This window comes from Lasioglossum baleicum, chromosome 9, assembly GCF_051020765.1.
Source record: "Lasioglossum baleicum chromosome 9, iyLasBale1, whole genome shotgun sequence".
In the NCBI taxonomy this organism is placed as follows: domain Eukaryota; kingdom Metazoa; phylum Arthropoda; class Insecta; order Hymenoptera; family Halictidae; genus Lasioglossum; species Lasioglossum baleicum.
This window is the reverse complement of record NC_134937.1, coordinates 15,298,320-15,326,310: the sequence shown is the minus strand read 5'-3', so window position 1 is coordinate 15,326,310 and position 27,991 is coordinate 15,298,320. Positions and strand designations below refer to the sequence as shown.

Genomic DNA, 27,991 nt, shown 5'->3' with positions numbered 1-27,991 from the left:
TTTAACTTTCTTATCCCTTGCTTTCTTTCTAAATCATCCCTTTATAAACAAAACTCTTGTACACAAAATTAAACCATATCGTTCACTGTACAGTATAGACTGTGGATTTGAGAAGACATTTAAAACATTCAAGAAATCTTTAACGTGTTAAAATTAAAAGCAGGAATACATGTAATTTATGTTCATAATTACTCTGCAGATTTGATGCATTTACGGCAAAAATAGATGGTCAAATGCAAAGTTGCAAAACCATTAGAAGAATTGAATGATGTTATTATATTATTCCCGAATTACTGAAATGATCCAAAAATGTAATGCATTTTTTTGTAACTTCTATTTTGTGCAATTCACTTGGCCAATTTATATTTTGAATAAATATTTTTTTGTTTAGACGAAAGTAATTTAAAAATGTGTACGCAAGTATAAACCACGTAATGGTAACAATAAATATCGTTGTCGACATAGTGTCCGAGAAAACGTTGCACAGAAACCTGCAATCTAATCATTAGAGACTCGCGACAACGGTCACGAGGTGGCAGAGACGGTGAAATACAAGAAACAGTATATCAATCCAGCAAGGTAACAAAGACTGTCGCCATTCTCTCCCTCCCTCCCTCTCTCTCTCTCTCTTGAATAAAACTCTCCAGTCGAGGTGCGGGTGTCAATTGTAAAATAATACCGATCGAATTCTTTTGGTCGTTTGTGCCCCCGGTTCGAAACGGGTCGATGAATCCGCGTGAAAGGCAAATCACAAATCTGTTTCTCGTTCGCGTACAGCGAACACAGTATCTTGTGCAACGCGAAACAATAGCCGAGCTGGTAAACAGCGATCGCGCTAACTTGATAAATTATGTTGATCCCGATAAAAACCGTTTCGTTTCCCTCATTTGACGCGCCGACACTTCTTCGGTCGGCCGCAGCTGCGAGAGATGGTCGGATTAACACCGTGAAATTGCAGTTATCCTATCAATGACAGCGCTAATTACTTCTTCTGCTGGTAGCTTGAAAAATTGCTAAATTCGTTAATCGATCACGCTCGATCGCCGGGCAAAAAGAGACGATTGCGCGGACTGATAAATTCATTAGTTAGTCGAATGAACATGGCGAACCTTCTGTTGTGCATCATTATTAGAACTTTATTCATTGTTGACAAAAATGAGTGGGTGTAATTTCAAACAATGTGAGGATTAAAACAGTTTAAGACGTTCAACACGTTTCTTACAACTTAATAAAACCACCAAAGGGAGAAATTGATTCCTACTTGATTCTTATATTTTGCAATTAATCCAAGTAATTTTTATTTTGCATATTGATCCGCAGTCCAATCTTTATCATTTTCAAACGATCTGCTTGCTAAGTGCATTCCTTAGCTTTACAATAGTGAACTACACTCTTTATGCGGGTTGTAAACAGACTTTATTAAAGTTAGTAACAATTAATTTTGATATGAAAGTCTGGCTATACTGAATTATCATTTTTGCATGACATATTGTTGTTTCAAAATTACAAATGTGAATTTAGCAGCACGGTAGACAACATTATTCATTACTAGATTACAGATTTCATGCATTTATAATAAAATTGAATGAGTGAAAATAACATTATAAATATTTTGATATTATCCAATAGATTAAAATTATTGGAAGGAGAAATACATTCTCATCTTGCTTCCCTTCTTTACGATCGACTTAGAATATATTTTGCATAAAAATTCTCAGTATACTCGTCGCGCGGTTAAAAAATTAATTTCTCCTGCTGTTGCTATAATAATTCCATCATCCTGTATTATGAACCTGACGTAATAACTAAACTGCGAATCTGAATGCAAAATAAAAATTGACCTAGTTAATTATAAGAAACAGGAGTTAAACAAATATGTATTCTCTCTTTCAATAATTTTAATAAGTCGGGAATAATATAACATTGTTCAATCCGCAGTCTAATAATAGCACTGTGAACTGTATAATACAAAAATCAGGAATTGAGAAGAAAAGAGATCGATTGTATAGTTGTAATAAAACTCAATAGAAAGTATGAAATAAATAAGAAAAACGATCATTCGGTGATTCCTCCGACATAATTTCCTATACCAACCGCTTCGCTTTTGAAGAATGCGCCTCGCTGCGTAAGTAAATAACAATAAATCGCTATAAAAATTCAATTTTCATAGAAACTATTCATTGAATGCCCAGCCCCGTGGCAGTCAGTTTCCCGTTAAAAAACGCGCGTAAATTAATAAATTGACTCCGCTCGAGGCTCCCCGTCGTGAAAGTACACACTTTGGGGCTTCACGAACGTTCTCGGAAATAATGATGAACCTATCGATAGATTTGGAAAAAAACCGGATTGACGTCGTCCAAGGGAGCAATTCGAGAAAAAAAGAGAAAAAATTAAAAAAACATTTCTAGTGATTGATCACGGTGCCATGACGATGTCATGGTGGCATGATGTAGGTCAGCGTCGATTATCGTTGCATCGTCAGCGAGAGGAATCTCTCGCGATGGATCCATATGGATCGCGGAAAGAGGACGAGGTAGGAGGATAGCTTTGCCGGTTGAAATTGAAAGGGGAAGGGAGAAATATATAGAAAGAAAGAGAGAGAGAGAGAGAGAGAGAGAGAGAGAGAGAGAGAGAGAGAATCAGAGTTAATAGGAGGGATACAGAATCGTGAGAGAAAAGCCCGAGTTTTGCTAGCGATGGGATCAAAGTGGGATGTGCTAATTAACGTTCCCGACAAATTCGATCTTCGTTGACAAGGGACTTATTAATAGGCAGAGGATCTCTCATTTATAACAGAGAGAAGCTTCTAAATACTACACAAAAAAATTTAACAGAACTGGATATTGTCAATTTTACTGAGATTCAGTGAAAGTAGTTGAATCAGTTCTTGAAACAAAAGTTTTTTAAAAATTTACCAATAAAAATTCGTTCATTGTTTACATCAGAAAAAATCGAGTACCGTCTCCACCACTTGCCCTACAATATCGAGTCTAATAAATATTATTAATTTTCTTTAAACCGAAATAAAATTCTATTTTATTGTAGTCGATATTATAGCCTTTGGAGAAAACGTACGAGATAAATATAAACTTTCTTTTTTTCTATGAAATTCGATTAGCAGTATAATTATATGAAATAGAAAATAAATGGTAAGGGCGAGGGCTTAATATTATTTAAGTTCGAAACATTCTCGTTCAACAAATAGATTTTTGATTAACATCGCTTCTAGCAAGCGTCGTTTATAAAATTAGCTTCAACTAATGTTATTTTATTATTTCATTATTTATTATTTTATTCAAACATAACTTCAGACAGTGTAATGATATTTCTGAGTTTTCATTGTTAAAAAATGACTATTACCTGAAACATTATTTATGAGAGAATGAATGATTAATTGATGTCCTGACAATATGTAAATGCACAGTATCCGGGAAGTGATTGTGAGCTTCGATAATTTATAATGTCTATGAAATAGGATGAAAAATGAACAATGGAGGGTGTAGATACTCCGATCCATCGCTAGCGTTCACTAGGCTACGCGAGGAAAGAAGGTGAAATGGTCCCGCATAATTGATTATGCATCGATGCACACGCGGTTTCCCCTTCTACGACAATGGAAAGATCGGTCGGATACTGTGCTGCAAACGGTGTCCACATGCAGCAGTTCTCTTGTAACTTTCTATAATAGTCTTCTAAGAGAACCTTAACAATTTTATTCATTATGAAGACGACGAAGATGGGATACAAAAACTAGTTAAAAATTAGAATAGTTAGTTCTATCAAAACAGTTCGTCAAATCCAACTCAAATGATCTAGTAAGAAGCAAACAGTAGTTAAAAATTAGTTTCACCTAAAGATTAGATAAAATCCGACTGAAATAACCTAGTAAAAAATGGTACTTAATTCCGGACTAAAAGAGTCAAACCGAATAATCAATCAAACTTAGGGGATTATTAAATAGAGAATTTCAAACCAGTCTGCAAAACCCTTAATTTTTGACTTGCACGGAGAATTAACCCCTTGCCGTACTTTAACGAGTTACACTCGTGATGAAGATTTTAAACAAAATCTCACAAGTATGAATGTTACGCCTTTCTTTTTAAATGAAATCAAATTCGATTCGTTTGTGATCAATATTGAAGCATTAGAATAAATGTAGCCATACAAAAAATATAAATTTTCTTTTCTCTTCTACGACATTTTTGGGGATAAAGACGTTTTAATCACTATAGCTATAAAGAAAATGGTACGGTAAGGAGTTAAACAGAGGATAGGATAAAAATACGAAATTCAATATCGATGCTTCTTTCGACCAAGTTCAGTCTTTCACCGACTGATCGATTTCCTTATGATGAAAGAATTACGGGACAGATTATGACATCGGTGAAAATCTCCCTCTAATTACGTTATCTCCTCAGTGTGGTAACACGACGATTATACGAGCTTAGGTTTTTTTTTCGTAGTGGAAACCAGTAAATCCTGTCACACATCGATTCTATACCGTTTTTGCACGTGTTGTGCGATTAATTCTATCGACGCTATTAATTTCGCTGACACGGAAATTTGTATCTTAAATCGATAAGACAATTCTTTTCCTCTGTCTCTTTTACTCACTCTGTCCCTCTTTCTCTTTCTGTCTCTCTGTTCCCTTCGGCTTTTGTAATTGCGCAACTGGCGCCCGCGTAATTGTATTCTAAACATTAGAAACAACAGATAAGTGGACACAATGAGCAGCTTGATGACAGATGACGACTATGCGAGAATAATAATTCTTCGGTATCGCAAGAATAATAGATTCAGGGTAGCATCGTTTATCTCGTGTATGCTTTTCGAATGAGTGATACGCTTGCAATTCTTCTTCTTCGTGTAATTATTTCATAATTACTTCCATGCCTGTGATCATTTCTGAAATAACATTACTTGAAATAATTGCTGTGACAATAAACAGTACTGTCCGCGTTTCGTAAAAAGAGACCCGGCTCAGGGGCAAAGGGGGTGAAATTCTGGCGATACACGTGAAGTAGTAGTATAGAATCTTCTCAGCGAATAGCGAGAATGCGTGTGCTCACCTGAACAATCAGGCGGATTCTTTGCGAATTCTTTCCGGGTTTCTTCTTATGAGACGCGAACTATGTATACACTAAACTATAACAAGATATTACTTACAAGGGAAAGATCCCAAGTGTGTTCGACTTCGACTTTGATAATCTTTTGTGAGACGATGGTACATATACATATGGATCCCTAATGATGTCTGCAAAATATTAGGTGTAGTTACTCAATAGTTTTAAAGATATAAACAATTGAACTTTCACGCAACCTGCTTACACGGCTAATGGAACTTCGAAAGGCTTCAAAGGTATGAAGGTTAATTGTTTATATCTTTAAAACTATTGAGTAACTACACCTAATATTTTGTATACATAATTAGGGATCCGTATACCATCGTCCCACAAAAAATTATCAAAATCGAAGTCGGACATTTGGGGTCCTTCCCTTGTTAGTCAAATCTCTAATAAATAAATACTTAGTCAAGTCTCTAAGTTAATGTACGAGTATTAGTTACAGGAAGTGTTTAATCAATTTTATAATACGAATAAAACTTCGAAAGCAGAAGTTGTTAAACAAAGAAATTTTCGACTGGCCCTAATTTTCTGCCCTTTATCCCTTGTCTTAAGGTACGAAGACGAGGGTGAAGTCTCGCTGGAGAATATAATAGGGGAAGCATGTTGAATTTTTTAGAACTGTTCCATGTACTTCGACGTTATTTTCTCCTAACCCGTCTGCAAGCTAGATAAATGTTATCCTAAAGATCCTGCGCGCAGGCATCCGTTCTAATCGCGATCGCACCTAGTAACAAGCGACCTAGTATGTTAATACTTTCTCTTTCGTTAAGCATTCTTTTGTTCCCGGTCTATAGTGCACCTGTATTGTCCAGCGAAGACACAGCTGTGCCCCGACAATGCGATAACAAGTCGTGGAGGTAATGGCCCCGTGTTTTTTCCCCTCCTTCCTACGCTGTCCTCGAATTCGTTCAATGAATAGAGCCAGGTATCTAGGAGATTTTTTGATGACCGGTTCTAACAGCGAGCCTCTTCGTAAATGTTCTCGGCGATTGGTCGATGGCTCGAAGGTCATCAAGATCGGCTTCAGAAAATAAATATATGGTATGCGCATGCACGAGCTTGGAGATAATGTCCAGACAGTTAATGCTCTTGCGTTTCCTGGTTTTGAAAATCATTTTCTGCAGATCGGTGTCGAAAAAAAGACACTTTTCCGTACGTATTGCAAAATAAGAGAGTAATAATAATTGTAGGAAAATAAATGCATCTTAAGAATAGGATTTTATTTCATTCCACGTTCTTTAAATTTGTCGACAAAAATTGGAAAATGCATGAACATCCGCAGTCTAATTATAAGACACAGAAGCCATTTAAAAATTTCTTCCTATTTTTAATAATTTTCATAAATTGGAACCTTCTTAAATTGTCTTTAATGTTGTAAATACCGTTTTAAATTATGTAGTTTTGTCATAAATGCATAAAATCCGCAATCTAGTTATAACAGTTTAAAGATCAAGTTTTCGGCGAAAGTTTTCTGCTCCTTTCATTTTGCACGCCAATGCATACACTTTATATAAAAATAAAAATTGTATCCTTAATTTGCTACGTTTTACACAGTTCAATAAGGAAATAATGGTGTCTTACGAGAAACAGGAAAAACGTAAAGACAGAGGTATATACAGTAGAAAAATAAAAATAAAAGTACACCGTGGGAATGTAAGAAAGTGAGTCTCATTGTGAGCATAATGGATGCTTTTAAGTCGGACGTAGTGTAAGCTCAAGTCTATTCTTAAGGCTTGAATGTGTGAAATCGGTGGTCTACTTATGACTGTTCAAACAGCGATCGCCATTCTGATTGCTCGACGAACAATTTCTGTTCAACGTAACATTACACGTACGTCAACATCCGACTATTTACTATTTACTTCTAAAAGACATGTTCTGTTAAATGTTTCTAAAATTCTTAGCATATACATGTAGATAGCTATAATTAACATAATTAATCAACACAATTGTGTAACACTTGGATGGCGGGATCCGGGTTAGAATTTTGAAGGCATCATCTAGTCATTAATATCCTGGTAATGAATTTCAATTAAAAGCTGTGCTATTGGGCGCAATAAAAAGATCAGAGGATCTAGATAAAATACATATGAAACGCGTCACGTGACCAGGCTGCGGTGGAAGAGTGGAGACGCAAGTCTGAATCTGGCGACACTGTAGTTTAGATAAAAAGTTAGGCAGTGATTGGGAAAAATTCGTAGTGGAATTAGACAATGCTCGTTGCAGACTGAAGAATTTTGCAAATCCATATTAACTGATTAGTAGACTGGATCTTGATGCAATCATGGCTTTTGAAAATTTTCAAAAAATGTTAGGATATCAAATATGACAGAATTCAATACGACTTTAATTTATTTCGGATCTAAAAAGGCTACTACCACAGAAAATAAGATTTTATTTTATTCCACTTTCTCTTAAAATTCGTCTAGAAAATTTGAGAATTGCATAAATATCCGCATTAAACATCCGATTAGGTATTGTCCTCATTCTACACCATAGACTATCGTAATTCCCATGAACACATGCAATCCGGCGTGAGAACGTCAACATCGATCATAACATCGGCTCGATTACCAGCGAACAAGATCTCCGATTATATCCGCGTGTACCCGCGCGATGTAACAGTGTCATCGGTGATTGCCAAGTACTCGGCGGAGAGCCCTTGATTACAGATCGGTTAGGTATACGTGTGCACGGTTAGGCAGATACGTGTACTCTGTGTAGATTAGCGTTTGGCGCCGGCGTCTGGCGCTCGTTGAACTCGCACGCGTACGCGCGTACATTCTACTCCACGCAGAAGCAACCAGCATCTAGATAATGCATATGCAAACCGAGCTTGTGCTCGTAGCATTCCACTCGGATTTCATAGGGAATGTTGACGAAGAACGTGTACGCCGAATATTGTGCACGGTAAATACCCCGCGCAACGGGACCAGTATTGATTTTACTCAATTGCCTGTTGCCTTATTAGACGGATGCATCCTGCACCGTTCATCCCGATCAAAACAGCTCGAAAAATCTTGTCCTTGCACGCTGCTCATCTTTACAAGATTGTGGTTGCACCAACTTTATATTACTTTATACATATAACATATGTATAAACAATTTAATTTCTTCCCTTGTACCATTGATTCAGACATACAAAACATTTAAGACTGCAGGTTTCTATCCAAAATAAAAATTTCATTAATTTCAAGACACCGAGTGTTTTCTTATAGAAAGATATATGGATTAACAATGAAAATTACATTGAAACAGACTAGGAAGACAAAACATGAAATGAATAATGTTTTCTGTAACCATTTATTGTTTTCAAGTACACGAAATTCAGAACAGGATGATTGACAATATCCAATAAGCTTTTGTAAAGGACAATATGTCCTGTTACCTTTAAATGTATAATACATTTTGCAGACAACATATTAATTCGTCGTATTAACGTGGTATCAATCCATTTAAAAATTTGAAGAATCGACTGTATCGGTATAAATTATCAAGCAGACAAGATGGCCGGTGAACATTTGTAAAGGGTAATATGTCCTGTTATCTTTTAACCCCTTGCCGTATTTTCACGAGCCAGACTCGTGATGAAGTTTTTTAACAAAGACCAACAAATATAACAAAGCAATATACATTTTCTTTTCCCTTCTACGACAATTTCTGTGCATAAAGACGTTTTAATCGTTGTAACCGTAAAGAAAATGGTACAGCAAGGGGTTAACCCACATTTTAAACATCCACATATTAATGAGACATATTAACATAGTCAATTTTCGCAGGAAATGATTAAGAAGCTAAAATGACGATTATCTGGTTCCACGACAAAAACGGATTGAAAGTGCTCGATGGTGGTTCTACGTACAGACGACGCGTCGCGCGATGTCCTTCTACTTGACACTATCATGGCCGCTGTCTCATGGGTCTCGGGGGTCACTGTCTTTTTGTAGCTAGCAATTCCAAGGAAAACGTTCGCGTACAATTGGCTGCTTTGTATCTGTCCGTTGCGTGGTTTTTGCACGTGTTGGTGGGATGCGACGCGTTCCACAGGACACTGTGTTCTGGCGTGGCGTGGACCGCGCTGCTGCTATCACATGTCCTTCTTCTTCTTGGTTTGCTCCGTGCGACCGTACCGCGGGAATCCCGTCAGTCCAAGGGACGAGAGCCTGAACCACGTTAATGGCACCCGAGGACGTGAAGCCCTTCAAATTTTGACACCGCAGGATTTGCGCTTGTTACCGGAGATCCGTTCGCATTCAACCGGGGAAGCGTTGGCTTCCAACGAGATGAAGGGATTTGGGCTGTCTTGGGTGAGATCCTGCTTCAAACAGGAAATAAAAGTGTTCGCCGAATCCGCGACATTGACGAGATTAGAACAGGTATGGTGAAATTATTGCTCAGTTGTATTTAATAGAATTAGAGTTTTAAATAAAATTAATAAAATTATTTTTGTTGTCCGACGTAGTTAAAGATCTAAAGAATAAGGCTTCAGTATTGTTCTCTTCATTTGTACATCCGTGAAGTACTCTACTTCATCGAAAGTCAAGAGATTTTATAGCACGCTTGGCGTTCTTAAACAGTCTCTGGAACAACGTTCATTCATTAGCGATTTTCAAGTGTTTTATGGGGTAGACTCGTTTCCAGGATTGCAAAGGTGCGGGATGCGCCTTCTCATTTCTCAATAATGCAAAGATGGGGTTTTTCTTTTTACGCTTCCGAGGCGTAATTTGCACTATTTGGCAGCATGTAGCTGTCGTAGTTTTATGAAACAGCTGTATGTTTCCGAATAATGGAAATTATGCTTCGTAAACGGAAAAACTTTTGAAGGCGATCGCGGTCTAGATCGATTTATTATCTAGCGCTTTTGATTACTAAAAACCCCCATCTTTGTTAAAAATCCCCCATTCCGCACCCTTGCTATCCTGGAAGAACGAGTCTACCCCCTCAAGGAAATTGTTTAAATCTTCACACATATTTCATTTCGTTATCATCCAAGGTTTAGTATAGTTTTATTAATATTTGAACATGATCAATAATTCTGTGAGTTTTTTTACGATTATAAAACTTCATTGACGATTTTGTTGTCCTATTGAGTAATATCCGGTGCTCCTTCAGGTATCATTACATTCGATAAAGATTTGTGATCATAGCGCAAAGAGAGTTAAACTAAATAAACTAATAAAAATGTTTGCTGCACTTGTGACGTCGACGGGACTAAAATGGTTAGCATGAAATTATTATTCGGTTGAATTTGAATTGAAAAATGGTTTGTATAAGACTCATTTAAACGTTGTGGTTGTTCATCGAGACTGAAAACGTTTTGTAAAAACCTAATCAATTTCTTGAAACATACGAAATTAAGTAACTAAATCTAAAAAATAACCACTCATGTATAAACCTGTAGTTTATAAACCTATTATTTAAATAAAAATTTCGGATAAAGTGGATTTTTTCCAAGTGGGTTTTAAACCCACTTTATTCGAAATTTTTATTTACATAAAATTTTTGCCCAACTCTGCTTTATACCCTTGTGAAGTTGACGCAAGTGAAAAATAAATATGAAGAATCGTTTTTTCTGCAATCATCTTAATCTATGAGAATTATTTAGGATGGTTTATTTTTCATTGAAAATTTGAAATAAATAGAATTAATATGCCTTCCACTAGACGTGCAATACATTTTTGATGTTGTTCTCAGGAAATCGTAGCAGTTCTGTGTAAGTTCTCATAAAGAATGAAAAAACAACAGCTCGACGGAGGTTGAAATAACACTTGCTGCATTGTAAGTACGGGAAACGATATTCATAAATATTTATCGTATTTGAACTACTATTAAAGAGTCGGTGTTTACTGAATCGTTTAGTCTCGAGGTTGCGGGAAACGCGTGTCGGACTTCAATTCGCCGTTTGTGTTCGGCGTAAAAAGTCGAAATTATTTGCGAGATCGTTCCAGGAAACCGTTCGTTAAAATACAAAACAACGTGATGAATCTATGGCTCGAAATGAAGTAGCATAGTGGCGGAAAGAACGATGCAATTGTCTCGAAACAGCATAACACGCGAACATAATAAATTCTTTGAGTCGAGATAAAGTAATCGAGCAAAACACAATTTAATTCTCTCGGAATAGAATTCGACGTTGGTATAACTTCCGGTTTCTGAAACTTAATAAAATACGTATCGTGACAAACTTTAATAGTAGATGCGATAGTTAACGAATATAACACGTTTATGTTAAAATACATATGTTATTAGTAAACTGCCGATTTCGATGGAAAATAAAAATTTTCTATTGTACGAAAAAACTCATTTAAAAAACGAGAAACACCAATTGACATCTTCAGTTAACAACGTACGAAAAATGGAAGACACCAATTGACGTCTCCAGTCAACAAAATGTTATTTTTAACACTAATAATGTCTTGATTATTTTGATTCAAAGGGTATTCGAGTGATTATATGAGTCACCATAACTACTCCAAAAAATTCTTATTCAAGAAATATTCATTTTAGGTCAAGAGCAGTTAACGTGCTAAAATATAAACAAATAAAAACGATGGTGGGGGAGGGAGGGAGACCAGTAATTCTGATTCAAGGGAGGTTCGAACACCTAAACGAATCATTGTAATTACTTCAAAGCATTCTTATTCAAATAACGTCCATTCTCGGTCAGTCTCAGTCCACGTGTGCTAGTATAAACAAATAAAAAAAATGGTGATGGTTGATTGGAGGGGGCATAGAACCCGGTGAACAAGCCGGAGTCTCCAGGGGACCATAGCCGACGAAGATGGCGGGAGAAGGGACAGAGAAGGAGAGAGAGGAGGTAGAACACGGTAAAGAGAGAGCGAGAAGGAGAGAAAGAGAGAGAGAGAAAGAGAGAGAGACTCGCGAGGAAAAGCTTTCGTATATACTCCCGGACGACGTGCGTACGCTCGGTCTCCAGGGTCCACAGCGTGTGGAGCGGCGCGGAGGAGCTCCAGTAGTAGCCGAGCAGCCGCGTCGAGACGAGACGACACGGGAACGCAGCGGCGGCGTTCTTCTTCGCCTCTTCTTTTAGTCGCCGCCGTTGCTTCATCCACAAACTCGCAGACTCGACTGTAAAACCGAAAGCCTCGATTCACCGCTGGTTTGTGGCCGGTTGGTCGCCCGAGACCCGAGCATCGAAAAAGAAAAAAGTCCTGTGCCGAATCTGAGGTCAGCGGTCTGGAATCTTGGGGACCCTGAAGACCCTCTTCCCCTGGACTCTAGAGAGAATCGTCAAAGCCTCAAAGGGCAGTCCAGAAAACCTAAAAGAACAGTTGGACAAGAAAGACGGGGAAGATTATTACTACAGTTGAACCCCTCTAAGAACAGCGTTAAAGAACTCTGAAGAATCTTAAAGAACAAGGCAATTGGACAAGAAAGACAGGAGAGATCGTCGGTGAAGTTGAAAAGGCTGCTCTGCAAAGCTCGTAAAAGTATTGGCAGCAGGACCTCCCTGGGAGCCAGTAGGTGAAAGTACACCGTGGTTCCGCACGGGCTGTTGCACAGTGGTTCCTCGTCTCGATGACGAACACGTGCTACCAATCGGTGTGAACGGCTTCGGTGAGAGAAGGATCGGACCCCGGCGCTACGATGAGGCGGCTCGGTGTTATTTGCTATGTCCTGGTCCTGCTGATCCTGCAGGTCTCCGCCACGGAGCACCAGCGGCTCAACGCCAGGACGGAATGCCCCCACAAGTGCATGTGCTTCGTGAACACGGTGAGGTGCATGTTCCAGAAGCTCACCCGGGTACCACAGGTACCCGCCAACACCACCGTACTGTAAGTGTTCGATTCTGTCACTTGTTATTACTCTTGTTCTGCGAGTTGCTCCTTCGTGCTTGGTCTTATCCGATCGCTGCGTTTAGGAGGCTGTGCTAGACTTTGTGACCCGAGTGTGGGCGATCGGTATGAGTAAATCGTTTCAAAGCTTATTTCACGTCTTCTGCATGTATTTTCATTGTGGATTTACACATCGATGTGATAGCGACCGAGAATAGACATTCGCTGCGCTTGGGCGACCAAAATGCGTAAATTTTTATTGTGAATCTACAGCGGATGATCGAAGTATTGTGCTTGTGGCGGATAATGTTGTCTACGGTATTGCTAAATGAGTATTTGCAATTTACAAACATCAATAATTCTAAAATAATAATGATTCAATAGACTGTCATATCTAAAAGTTGAGAACGTGAAACCGTCATCTTGTACAAGTGACTCTAAGAATCCAATTACATACTGTCCACATCAATAATAGTAATGTCCGAAAATGGACACTCTCTCGGAGCGGTTTTATTATATTTTTAATAGAATATAAAAGATTGGTCAAGGGAAAATACATAATGGTTGCCCACACAAAGATTGATAGTAGAAGCTCCAAGAAACATAATTTTCTGCAGAAACGCCTCCATGATTTTAGTCACTGTAAAACGAAAATCTATCCTGTGTGACAATTTTTCGTGTTCGCAAACAATGTCACGTATTTTGCGCGATCTTCACACATTCTTATTCAGTGACGTAAAACTACGTTTTCTAACAAGCTAAAGCTGATTGCTGATCACGTAAACTTGTGTCAGATTGTGAGTTGGCGGAATATCCCTTCCTTTGACGTTAGAAGTAACTAAACGTTGTACCTTTATGCAAAGTCAAGTTTTTAGGGACTATTTCGTGGAGACATTGGAAGTTATAAGTGAAACACAAAATTATTTTTCATTTAAAATTGTAACTGAACGTTGTACCTCTATGCAAATTCAAATTTTTAGGGACTATTTCGTGAAAGTAGCATTTTTATGTTGGAGTAATATTCTAGAATCGATAGATTTCTTGATAAGATGATTACTTGACAAAGAACATTTAGTAAGACATTACAACAGTGGAGACTGTCACCGAAACAAATTATGGTAAAGAAGATGTTAATATTCGCAGAGTTTTCCCCGCTGTTTCTTGGAACTTGCTTGTACCTTTCCCTCTGTTTTATTCCTGTTCGATGTTTCTCACTCTAGTCTCCGATACTCGAGGAGCGAGTGACCCGAAGAGAGATAACACCCAGCAAGTCAATGTACCTATCACCCTTCACAATATTCGTGACGTAGCCCTAAATCTAGGTCTGTTATCCTTGCCAAAAAATATTTTAAAAATACGATATTTTATCCATTCTCCTCTCACACTCATTTCACTCAACACAAAACATAGTTTATTCATATTTTAAACAAATAATTGCAACGCAAGCAGAGAATTTTCACTCAAAGATTACAAGAGAATTACAAAGATGTACAAAGACATCTCAGATACGTTGTGCGTCTCTTATAACTAAACGGAGCACTTTAATGTGAGTAGTGGAAAGATTCAAAATTCATTTTGAGACAGTGGAAAGATTTTCTCCTGTTTTAGGAAATTACGAACTACAAAGAAAGTTCTAATCACTGAAACCGTAAAATAAATCGTAGGGCAAGGGGTTAAGTTAAAAATAATGAACAGTAGACTTCGGTCACTTCGAATTTCATTTAATTCGTACATCAAGGGGTTAATATTTCCCTTGTATAAAGACTGCTGGATTATTTTTTCAGTAACCAAGAAAGATGTTTATCACGTTCAAAAAGGAAGTAATTTCTGTACCAAACGTCCAATTTGATGAAATACTGTTTGCTAGGGATAGCATTATGCGGGGGACCATTGTATACTTGCGTGCCTGCGTCTACCCTGCGGCTGCCTATCGGCGGAGAGAAATTGGGACCGGTGTAATCAGAAAATTTACGGTTTGGATCGTGGGTCGCGGGTATTTCCAGTGTGGAATGCATGTGGGAAGCGTGGAATTGAATCGACGGCTCACCGTGTCCGGTAAATGCGGAACATACACCGTCTTCGTTGCTTTCTTCCGTGGTAGATGCGATTTTCTTTTCGGTTTCGGAGTGCTGGGCTGCAGAGAAATATTAGAGCCGATCAGATTGAATAGTTTTTCACTCCCAGAATAAAATCAGGGGGAAATAGAGGCAAGTTAATCGTGAAAACTCGCCTTGTCTCTCTCACGTTATTGTGAAAATAGTAATATTGAAGATGAAAATTTCATATCTATGTATAATAAATGCGGATCTTTCTTCAAAATAAAAATTGCCTAAATGCAAGATTGCCTATGGAATCAAGTAAAAATAATCTGTTTTCCCTAACACCAGGCTTACGGAGCACTAGAAGTGACTATTTTACATTACTTTATCAAAATCACAAAAATGTGACTATTCAAATTTTTGACCTTCCCTTTTTTTTATATAAATATATATTCAAAGGAATGATGAATAATTCTTTGCAGGTCTGAAATAAATAAAAATCGTGTTAAATTCTGTCAAATTTCATACTCCAGCATTTTTTGAAAATTTCCTGAAGCCAGAAATGCATATAGATTCGCAGTCTAGTAATTGCCTCTTTAAAATTCGGTATTGATTTTGCGCGTCATGCCACCGAATAAATAATTTCCATAAGCGACATCCTAACTTGGAGTATTTTTTAAATGCACAGCTCTGCATTTGCGACGTTTAAGAGAGGAACTTAAAATTGAATTTAATGCCAATTTGCATGAAGTGCTCGCTTCGATGGCCACTCACCTTTTATTTTACATTTGAAAACATAAGCAGAATGTACTTCTCTGTAATTCGGTTTGTCTTTATGGAATTATCAATTCAATTTAAATTTACTGTCAGCGCCCGTAGAAAGAATCACAGTCCATTATTCGATTTAACGTTTCCTTTAGTAGGCTTTATAAATATACCTACAGCAAAAAATTCTGTCACTCTGTTTAACGTTTCCTTTAGCTGCATTTGTCACTATTGTAACAGTGACTTTAAGTATGAATACGATTGGCGGTGTACGGTACCTCAATTTAGATAGATTCGCATAAAAGTTTCACTTATTTGCATTAAATCTGTTGTAAACCTGTTCTAGAATGAATCTGTATTAATTATGGTGTGAATTTAGATTAATATATAGATTCTTTATTTATATGCATTTTAACACCTTTTTGATCGACAATCCGCTTTATAAGGACTCCGAAGGTGTGATCACACCTTTAAACTGGAATTTTTCTACTACTGGCAGAAAATTGTGACTGTGAATTTGAGCGTATATTAAATATGTATAATAGTATGATGTACATATTAGACGAAAAATATTAATGAAGTGATGAAGTAATGAACTGTTTACCACAACAAAATAATAGAACTTTCTTTAATATTTTTAACAGTGCAGATGACAATGTATATTGCCATAAAAATGTTCTGAATACTCGAGGGTAATTTTCTCCCTTAAATCAATGTCTCACTTACTCATTTTGTACAGTGCAAAGAAACAAACATTTGCATTGTTATTTTATTTCTTTATATATGACACATTTTATGATTGCATTTAATATTATCTTTAATGGAAATATTTTCCACATTGAAAATATTCTGCCAGGGGTAGGTAGTATTTACCAGCTTGCTTTTGGCATTAGTGGCAAGACTTCTAGTATAATCTAGTATATTCTGGTATATTTTCTGTTTCTGTTTCCTCCAATAGGTATTATAAAAAAATTCTTAAAAGTCACTTGTTTTCACTGTCACTAAAATAGCCTCCCTTCAATTGTGAGAAATTGTTATTGTGTTATTTCACGCTCTTTCAGAGTCAAAAAGGAGTACAACCATCCTCAACTCCATGAATCAGCGATATATCCTTTTATTGCAGTACCCTTGATCCGACGAAATTTCCAAGAGCGGCCGGTCGAATTAACGGAATGAAAGAAAAGAGGAGTAGAAAAAGAAGAACAAGAGAATTGAGTTGGGAATCGGGTTACGCTCTCTTAAAGTGCACCACCTAATGGCCTTGTGCTCTTTGTGTACACGGTTAAATGGTCTACAACTCCACATTATGATCTCTTGAACCGTGTCCTCGCGAGTCCACGCTCGGTCGAGCAACGTTGTACACGTTATATTCATCGCGATCATCAAAATCCATCGTCGTCATCAAGATCTTCCGCTCGATCTTATTTTCCTTCGCAGCCAGTAGGATCATCCTGTCCCGGTTTGCACCGCTATTCGTGTTCGTGTTCGCGTGCACAACGGAATAAATTTTACTGTACCGAGCAAGGTGTTTTCGGATACAGGTTAAAATAGAAACGAGCCCTGACTATATATAAATGCGTTGCCGCGGCTGCAAATGAATCTTCGGTCGAAACAACAATGGCGGTTCGCGGTTACGCTAATCCTCGGACAAACATGCGACTCAACCGGACCGCGTCATTGTTTTCTTTTCGAAATCGCTCCATCCTGAATCATCTGTAGCCCCGTACTCGAATGTTCTGCTTTGTTATCTCGAAAAGATTTATTGGTAATTTTGCAGTCGGATCGTGAATTTTATTCAGCAATGATAACCGTGACTTGATTTAATACTCGGGCTTTAAACACTTGTCCTTTACGTCATATTTATTCTGCAATCGTTTACGTCTGTTTGCTGATTATGTTCCCACTGCTGCTTATGCCTATGTACTGTTGTTTTAGATTTGCATTTTACCGATCGACGGCAGCGAAATGTAAAGGTATAAAGATAACGCTATTCCGTAAGCGTGATCAATTTCTGTTGATATATTACGATTGATATTCTCATCATTTCTATTCCCATTTTCATGAAATATATGCGGGAATGAGTATTCTTGGTGCAAACCCGGTTTCTCCTCTTTCTCTTCGCTTTATGCCGAAGATTTCAATAGAAGCCGCAGCTGAACATCCATCACTCGAATGAAATATAGTGTTCTTTCTCTATCTTACTGGAATATTCTTTGATGATAATTCGAATTTTGATTTGCACAGTTCTGCAGAAATGTGAACTCGATGTGTTGGTAATTAGTTGAATTGTGGATTTTATAAAATAATAAATATTGGTTGGGAAAATATGAAACTGGAGTATAGAAGAATAAGGATCAGTTTCAAACTGAACAAAATTGTTAAAGGAGCAGAGACATTTCTATGTAGAAAATTTGTATAGTTTGATGATTTCTTTCACAACAACCTCAACAAGAATTGTGTATATTGTTAATAGCATTCTATATGAAAAGAAAATTGATATTTATCGTATACCTGCATTTAATCTGAAATCTAAATATTGATAACAAAAAAGTATGACTGCATTCAGATTGAAAAGACATGAATAAATTGTATGACTGCGGATCTTTATGCATTTATAGCAAAATTGAGTAGATGAAATTGAAAATTGTTGAAAAATTGGAAAAATTGAAGATGTCATTATACGATTTCTCTTTTGTTAAAATTATTAATCCTCACAAGGTAATGTGGGGTCTCAGAGACCTAGCTTCAGAGTCTTGAAAAGAATTTTTATAATATTAACATTAAATCTGTTTGTTTACTTTTTATCCTGTGTTATTCTTTATTTATTAAAAACGAGGCCATGTATGAAATTCATTTGTCGGAGTCTTACAAGGGAAGGACCCCAAGTGTCCGACTTCGATTTTGATAATTTTTTGTGAGACAATGGTATAGGGATCCCTAATGATGTCTGCAAAATATTAGGTGTAGTTACTCAATAGTTTTAAAGATATAAACAATTAAATTTCCATACCTTGTTGATATACCATGATTTGCAGCTCAAGTTTTCGAAGTTCCATTAGGCATATCTTTAAAAGTATTGAGTAACTACACCTAATATTTTGCAGACATCATTAGGGATCTATATACCATCGTCTCACAAAATATTATCAAAATCGAAGTCGGACAATTGAGGTCCTTCTCTTGTAAGAGACACCACCTTACTATTTATGTGTTACTAGACCTTACCTTGCGAGGGTTAAGAGAAGATATAACATTCAATTTCGTTTCTGCTTCTTTCAATCGATGCAGACAATTTTTATTTTGCATAAAGATCCGCAGTCTAGTTACGTATATTCTGTTCGAAATCTTCACCGCGAGTCCGGCTCGATATTATAAGATTTACAGTAGGTATGAAAATCTATAATAAGCAGCAAAGCGAGATAAAATTCTGAAACAAGTATATGTTCATAATTCGGGTTAAGGATTGCTCGAGTTCAGACGACAAGTGGACAAGTCCGTGGTACGGTCGAAGAAACGATAAGGCGGTATCAGGGAACACGTATGTACACGTCGGGATATTTTATCGTTTCTGTCACCCACAATCGATTTAAGGACGTCGTTTAAATATTTGTCTTCGATCCGTTTCTCGACGCGTCCCGTCGTCTGTGGAAACATAGAAAATACCGCCGGTTCTCTAAACACGACCACAGCGTTTTTAAAAAATTGTATATATTTAAAGATCGATCCAAAGAAATGACTAATCGAATGGCGGAACGCTAATTGCAGGAATACCGGCTGTTCAATGACAATTAAATCTCATTTAAGAGGGCAACGATAAACCGTTTGTATTAAGAGATGACTCAGAGATGAATGCGCGCCCCTAGACTATCACCCTCGCATGCGCCCGCGGCTGCCTAATGAAAAGAGATCGTTATTAAATAAGCCATTACTTTTCCATCATCATCTGAACGACCGTTTAAATGGCACACTTCCTTTCTCTGATTTAATCTCCTCTAAATCTGTCACATTTATTTGAAAATCATTTTTATCTCTCGTTCAGCCTCCTCGACAGCCTCACACACATCCTTAGTTCCTCGAGTTAAATTGCATTTTAATCTTTCAGAGACGAATGCAGACGTTTTGACGATATCCGGATTTCTACGTCTTATTACTCAAGTTGCAAGCGCGTCGTTTAATCATGCACGTAACAAAAAGCACTAATCTCGTTCTCCGAGGAAAATATTCTTAGGATTTAAAATAATCCTTGTCAGCTAAAAATATCATAGCTGCACGTACACAACTTTGCCTTGTTTTGTGCATTATTTTCTGATGATGATTTTGTAATTTAGAGAATTGGATCGTCGTTGGGAACAAGTAAAACATCTATCGATTTTCTACTATTTGAGTAACTAAAATATTTGTGTTACATACGCCAGATGTTGCCAATATAGCAACGTTAGTCCAAAAAGAATTAACCCTCTGCACTCCTTTGTCGAGTGCAGAGTTGGGAATTAATCGAAAAATCGACGATTGATTCAATCGATTGATGAAGTTAATCTATATTAAAATAATAATAATAAGTATATAATCGTTAACCGCAATTAACGACTAAACTAGGAGATTAATTGTTAATTGCGATTAACGATTGAAGTACAAAAGTCGTCAGTCGTTGATTAAATTTTTGCCCAACTCTGGTCGAGTGTGACTCGACATCAGAGAAAGGAAAACGTAAATGAAACGGGATTTTATATGTATTTGATTTTCCCTTTATTTGTTTAATTTCTTATTTTTTAATTAAAACGAAATATATATTACAACAAAGTTAGAGAGCTATACTTAATCTAATTAGTAAACAAAATTGTTCAAAATAAATAGGAGTGAAGGAACTGTCCTTCGAAGTAAATTTCAAATAAAACACTTAAAATAGTAGGGAGTTGGCAATAAAATTGAAAAATAATTCGGAGTACAAAGGGTTAATAAATGGATAACTGGTACATACAAGATGTTGAAACAATTTCAACAGTGAACGATCCACTATCGAGCCCACTATTTTTCACAGCTGCGATGTTTGAGTTAGTTAGGAGGAGTAAAAAGCGATATGGAGTCTTTCGCCCACGTTCTCCCAGAGTTGAGGAATCGATAACGTAAGCCCCGGATCGAATTAAAAATTGAACCCTGTACACCTGTCCGACAGATCCCGATAAACCTAATCCAATGTCAAGCGTCATGTAAACATCAGAGGAGTGACTAACGACCGCCTCGGCGTCGTTTCATCCCGATCGATTCGGTCTTCCGGTTTCCACGGCAGTTAAATTTCGCTCGGAGGCGATAAATCGCTCTTATTTAAGGAACGACTGAAGGAAGCCGACCGCATTATTAAACTTTTCCGGTTCTTTCGACACGGTAAACCAACCTGTTAGTTTACATTCTGTATACCAGTTTCTATTTTAACACGGATTCGCCGGTCTTCTGGAGCCTTGGGTCCGCCATGTTTTTGCAGTCGGAGCGACAAAATCTACGAAAGTTTTTCAAATATTCCAATCCAGAGAAACGTCTCGAATTAATTATTTTAAAAAAACGTGATGTATAATCGACTGAGGATCTGTGAAAAGTGAGGATCTCGAAAAGTAAATTTATAGAAATGCCGCACTAATTTTTTTATTACCACGCTTATATTAACTTGCCGTGTTGTTGCTGTATGCGTCAAATCTTGTAATCGAAATTTAAACCTCTTCCCATAGTCCAATCTTGCTGAAATTTTGTATACACACTTGTTTCCGATGACACTAAAAGTAGAAAATATAATATACATAAAAAAGAACTTTTTGAAAACCACGCTTATATTAAAATGCACTAAAAAGGAGAAAATAATTTTTTCCCTAGTTCTCCATAAAATACCGAATCCAGTTAAATGATTAATAACATTTTTCCCCAAAATTTTAAGCAATTAGTTCAAAATTCGTGTCGGAATAGATAGAAAAATTTAATATAAATTTAATTAAAATCATAACATTAGTGACTGTAACAATAAAAGCGTGGAGCGCTAAACTGTATTGACGTAATCTTCGTGCCTTTTATATTAAATTTATATTAATTTTTACTATCTATTCCGATACTAATTCTATAACAGAATAAATTTTGAACTAATTGCTTGAAATGTTAGGGAAAAATGTTATTAATCATTAACTGGATTCGGTATTTTATGGAGAATCAGGAAAAAAATTATTTTCTCCTTTTTATAGTGCATTTTAATATAAGCGTGGTTTTTAAAAAGTTTTTTTTACATATTTCATTGTCATACAAATTCAAATGTATAGGAACAAACATGATATTTTGTCAATTATTGAGATTATTAGAAAATTAGCTTAGAACTTGTTCAGTAGAAATTACTATTTATTTTGGAAATCGGTATGAAGGTGGAATTTTATCATACTTATAGCAGAAGTATAAACGTAGGCGAGCAGAAACCCGCGAAACGCCCAACCCATGTAAGGTCACTTCTGAATCACGGACCAGTAAATGACGAACCGTGACATCATTGAAATCACAACTTTTATCGAATAAGAATGATGATGATCCAATCGTCAGGTTCCGAAAATCTTCTATTTATAGTTCCGTCACTTCGTTCAGTTAGAGAAACATGCAATAATTGCTAGCACACTTGAAGATTGCTCCTTTATCATAACAAGCTGCGTACGAAGTGCCTGAATTTAGAAATCGCAGAAATAAAACAAATTATTATTTACAGTAACATTAAAGTCTCAAAAGTTGTTTCATAACAGTATATAAAATTCAATGTCAATATTATAAAAATTATCTATATGAAAAAAATAGAAGTCTCCAGTTCTTTTAATAATTTTTCTATTATAGAAATTGCAGCTAACCATTTTTGCCATGAACGCATAAAAATCGCAATGTACAGATGAGAACGACGAGAATCGAGGGGAGAGACGTCGAATATCATTAGCAAAAATGTGTACCCTTAATTAACATTTAAAGTGACGATAAAAATTCAAAATAATCATTAATGTTTAAATTGATGTCGTCTCAGCGACACAGCTGAAAGACATGCTCGTCCACGGTACATTAAATTCTCCTGAAACACGAATTATTTCCCCGGGTATAGCAAACGACTTTCACTCCATCATCTCCGGTCAAGACTCTTCGCTTTAATGAATTCATGCCATTCTCCTGTCTCCGTGATCTTCTTTGCCGTGGTTCGGGGGAGAAAAAAAAACGAACTCCGACCACAATATGCGTTCAATCGAAGCACAATTCAATCTCTTCAAGTTAATGAAAACATTCAGCCCTGCTACGAACAGTAATTTTATTCATACACCGGTTTAGGCTCCTCCGGCGTTTTGCGCCCGCCATTGAATTTACTCGAGCCAGTGGGAGGCGGCTTTTTCGCTGTGATTTTTATAGGAAGCCTCAAGCGCCCTTTGTTGCCACTTGTTGTAAACAAAGAGGCCTGCACTGCGATATCCGAGCTGCTAGAACGCTGGCCAGGCGCCGGGAAAATTCATTATTTAAGATGCTGCATGGTTCGTTTACAGTGACAGTATTATTAGGTCATCCGACGAGTTGCCTCGTTTTTTACTCTAACCTCAAGTGTAAAATAAAGTTACACTCACTTTCGATAAATAGAAATATTCACTGTCGTATTCAATGAAATGCTCTCGTCTATTAATCAACTTTTTCGTTCACACGTCCACTTTAATTAAAAATAAGTTCGTAATAAGTGGAGGTATATCTTCTTTATTTTTCATTATTTTTATATGGGACTTTCACCAACCTATTTCTGGCATTTTTCTGATTAAAATAACACCAAACACGATATAATTTCAACTGTATTTAGTGGTTCAATCGAAGATGAAAGATTCGGACGCAAGGAAGGACAGCGTATGGGAAAGAAAGAGACGCGGACCCGCGTCAAGGCCCGCGGAAGGCCCGCGGAAGGCCCGCGGAAGGCCCGCGTGTTCGCTGATCTTCCTTCCACCCAAAACTTTCATCGTCGATTAAACCACTAAATACAGTTGGAATTATATCGTGTTTGGTGTTATTTTAATCAGAAAAATGCCACAAATAAGTTGGTGGAAGTCCCATAAAACAATAATGAAAAGTCGAGAAGTTTTTGTACATTCGATTAGTAGTGATTCACGCCGATACGCTTCGACCATGCGATCCGTATTTCATGCTGTCCATCTCTACGTTCGGCTTTCGTTTGAACTCTCGACGCGGTCGGTGCGGTAGACGCAGTCATAAAGAAATAATGTCGGTATGCGATAGTTGTCCGTGCAGAACACAGGCTGTTTGACAAGAATCGCGAATAAAAATGAACTTTTTATTTGAGTAATTTTGATAAGTCCAAAATAGTGCAGCAATACTTTTCCTTTCTTCTAATGTCTCCACAATTTTGTATTTCATTTATTCATTTCATACTTTTAAATATGAGAACAGTTAGTAACGAGTAGACTGCGGATCTTCATGCAAAATTAAAATATTCTACAGTAATCGCGGGGAGAAGGGATTCCATAAAAATTGATTTCATCCCTTGATAATTTCAACATATTGTAAACAACCTAACAACATAGATTTTTTTAATATTTTGCTATTTTATAATTCACCCAGCCAAATTCTCCACAAATGTATAAAAATTTGCAGTCTAGTAGGAATGAGTAACGATAGAAGTTGTAGAATGACTAGAATAGAATATTTTTTATTTATATTTATTGTATATATAGTAATTCTACCCTTCTATTACAAAACAAAAGAATTAATTGAAAATTGTGAACCGTCAAAAGTGTGTTATGTATGTAAAATAATCTGACAGATCATCCGCTTCTGATTTTCTAAAGCGCCTCATATATTGCACACGTCTATCAGAATTAATGAGTCGGAAATGCTAAGAAAGGAACAATGTAATGATACGTGAAAATGTTTCGTAGATACCGTTTGCTAGTAGATTAACGTAACTTTCACTAACAGATTATACGGATTATTTACGTTCGATTATTGACATCATTTTCATCATTCACTTAACGTTGACAGGGTTTGATCGGTGCGATTAAAGGTTGTCACTATGAATATCGATGGCTCCGGTTATTATTCAGGCCGGTAATGATATATGGATACTCCGATTTCTCTCTGAATTAAATAGCACTTCGTTTAACGCGTGTAGAAATCAAGATGGCGGTGGACAGGATAGGAACAAATATGAAGGAACTTGTGCAATTACGTTAAGATTACTCTAATTCCTTTCTTGGCCTAAAAAAATATACATGGCAAGGTATAATTTGTCAACAATTATAAATCTCGGATACAAAATTATAAATCTCGGATATATAAAATAATAAATCTCGGATATAAAATTATAAATCTCGGACTTTCTTAATGATTAAACGGCGCAAAGTTTTTAATCGATTCTGCCAACTGGTTATTACGGATATATATTTTTATATGAAGGAAAATTAAATTTGTATGGTTGGAAATTAAAGGCGTATTACAGGTAATTTGGTGAAACTTTGCAAAATGGTGGCATTGACCCCGTCTCGTCTCGTTTTTATTGAATAAATACATCTTCGCTAAATCAATGATATAATCGTATGAGATAAAATCCCTCGATCGATCTGAACAATCAATCGAGGTACACACATTGTAAAAATCGTGCTGAATGTTACGCAAAGATCAGTGTCCATCTGATAACAATATTTACAGCAAGACAGGTCGATAAAACATTGCAAAATGTTGGATTAACGGAGCAACAAGTTCACAGTTATTTAAACAAGACACAGATCTACATTAATGTTATATAATTCAGCATATAATGCTGAAATATTTAACTTTATTCGCAAATTTTGTGAATATTGTACTCTAATATTTTACTTTAATATTGTACTCTAATATTGTACTTTAATATTGTACTCTAATATTGTACTTTAATATTGTACTTTAATATTGTGCAGAATTACAGTGCAAAAAAATGCACACCCGATATTTGCGATTTTACTAGAAGTATCTTTAGTCCTTGTTAGAAGATGTGAAATGTCTTCCTTGTTAGTAACAAGTGGCACTTACCGATGCCAGATACATTGTATATCATCTCCTTCACGAGATGTTATGATATCAAACATCGAAGATATTTATGGTTCTCCAGCAGCCTCTGGACCAGTTATCGAACCAATGCACATAGTATTAATAGGTCAAGCTATAAGCGATCCCACATCTGTTAGAATGTTAAGTCACTGAACTTTGCGATACTCTAACAAAACTGTTTTCGATCTAAGATGACACTATTATTACCGATTAGACGTGGTTTCTATCGAAGAAAATCGTCAACGTTCTCGTAAACGACGTTAAAAATATGGAAACTGGGAAACTCTCCCAAACGCCGCGCCGTCGCTCGAAGACCAAAGAATATCGCATTACGTTGTTTCGTTGTTGAACGTATCGTTGCATATGTATATGTATTGTAATTACCTAGAGCGAATTACTGATGCGACGGAAATATCACGTGTCATTAATACAACCGTGTCAAAACACATGACCACCGGTTCGGTGAAAGGGATTTCACCTCTCTCGTATTTTCCGCCGATTCCTTGGGAAATTTTACCCGTACTTTATGTTACACAATATACTCGACGCATAGACATGTTAATGACACAGTGATACAAACGTTTCTATATTCAGTATAGTCGGGAATAACGAAGTTTCCTGTGCAAGATAATATCTACATTCTTCCTGCCGACTACTTTTATTCTATCTTATGGTCCACTTTCTTCCGTTTCAATATCTTGCCCGAAGATACCTGCACCTAACGTATATTCAATATAATACATATTCTACGGAATACTGAAACGCCACTTTTTATTGCTGACTTTCATCACGAAATAGGAATTTCAAATGTGAATCGCATCATTGAATCTGCGGATCCTGAACCTTTGGACATTCTAGGACCCGAGTCCTACCTCATAGGTTTTCTTGGTTTTCGGAGTTCCTGAGACTGGGACCTTTAATCCGAGGTGTGGAATCCTTCAGTTTCGTAGGTTTCGGAATTAAATCTTTAGATTTGAAAGAATTCGAGGTTGACACTGATTTATCAATGCCAATGGTTATTGAAACCATGATTTTGAAGGCATCTGGACCTTTCCACACTGTTGATCTTTGCGCCTTTGGAATCATGAATCCTTGACTTTGAAGACCTCTATTCCTGCCCACATGGATTGATGGAAAAATGGCTGTACCATTATTCAAAATATTGCTTGCATTATTAAATATGTTGGTATCTGATATACAATGAAAAAAATTATATATTGGTGGAAGGTGAAATAGAGCCGAATTTTTTTACTCAAGCAATGAACTTTAATGAATAAGATATTTTCTGCATATGTTCTGGTGATCTTGACATCTTTGAAATCCCGAATCCTCGACTTCGGAGGTCTGCAAACCTCTCCGCACTAATTCGAATATTTGCTTATCTATGACTCGCTTGAACGATTGCCTCGTCCCAGACGAATCTAATCGAGATCTATCCATCTTAATCGCCAACACGATGATCAGCTGGGCGCGAATGATAAACGAACGGCGTCGAATGTGTGACGACGACTGGCCTCAGAATCAGCAGACAAACAAGTTCTCCTTTCCTTCCGATCTACTATCTGGCGCAATTGATTCGATACGAACGCCTCGCCGCAGAACAAGCACAATGCAACGAGACTATCGACGGTGCCGATGCCGGCAGCCGGTTTCGACTTTATTCAAAAGGTCGCTGATGCGGACATTTGTTCGACGTTAGTCACGTCGCGAAATAGATTTTCAGACCGTTGTACCCGTTAAGAAACAATGATACAGACGGTGCAGAGCCCGGGGCCCATTACACGCTCCGCCGCTGCAAAGATCGGAGTCATAAAGCGCAAAGCTCTTAATTAACGATTTTACTCGACTCGTTGCACATTACCTCCTCCCTCTAAATTGCCGGGTGAGTTCTCGGTTCGACGCGCCGGTATTTTAACCTCTTTATCGCTACGGCTGATCTTCCAGTGGCTCGTTTTGTCGAGCTCGTACAGAACAGAACAGAACGGAAAAGGGGACGGACGGGTCGTGTGTGCGAGACTGAAATTTCGCGCTTCTCCCGCGACTCGACGCGAAACTGAAATAACGAACGGCTCTTCCTGAAAAGGGGACTTCGGGCTCGCCCGAGCTAAATCCACGCGAATACAGACTGATCCTGGAACAATGGGAACGATCCCCAGACGCGCGTTTCGCTCGATGGAGCTGCTCAAAAATT

At 37.2% G+C, this 27,991-nt stretch overlaps 1 protein-coding gene across 1 annotated transcript in view; it reads left to right on the top strand.

The window, feature by feature from the left end:
• Positions 1-11,720: 11,720 nt before the first annotated feature.
• The window catches only part of Pxn (Peroxidasin), a 33,418-nt gene continuing 17,147 nt past the window's right edge, over positions 11,721-27,991 (top strand). Inside the window, exon 1 of the mRNA XM_076430917.1 lies at positions 11,721-12,922. Coding sequence (XP_076287032.1) covers positions 12,735-12,922 — 188 coding nt within the window. The 5' untranslated portion in view covers positions 11,721-12,734. The remainder of the gene's footprint in view (positions 12,923-27,991) is intronic.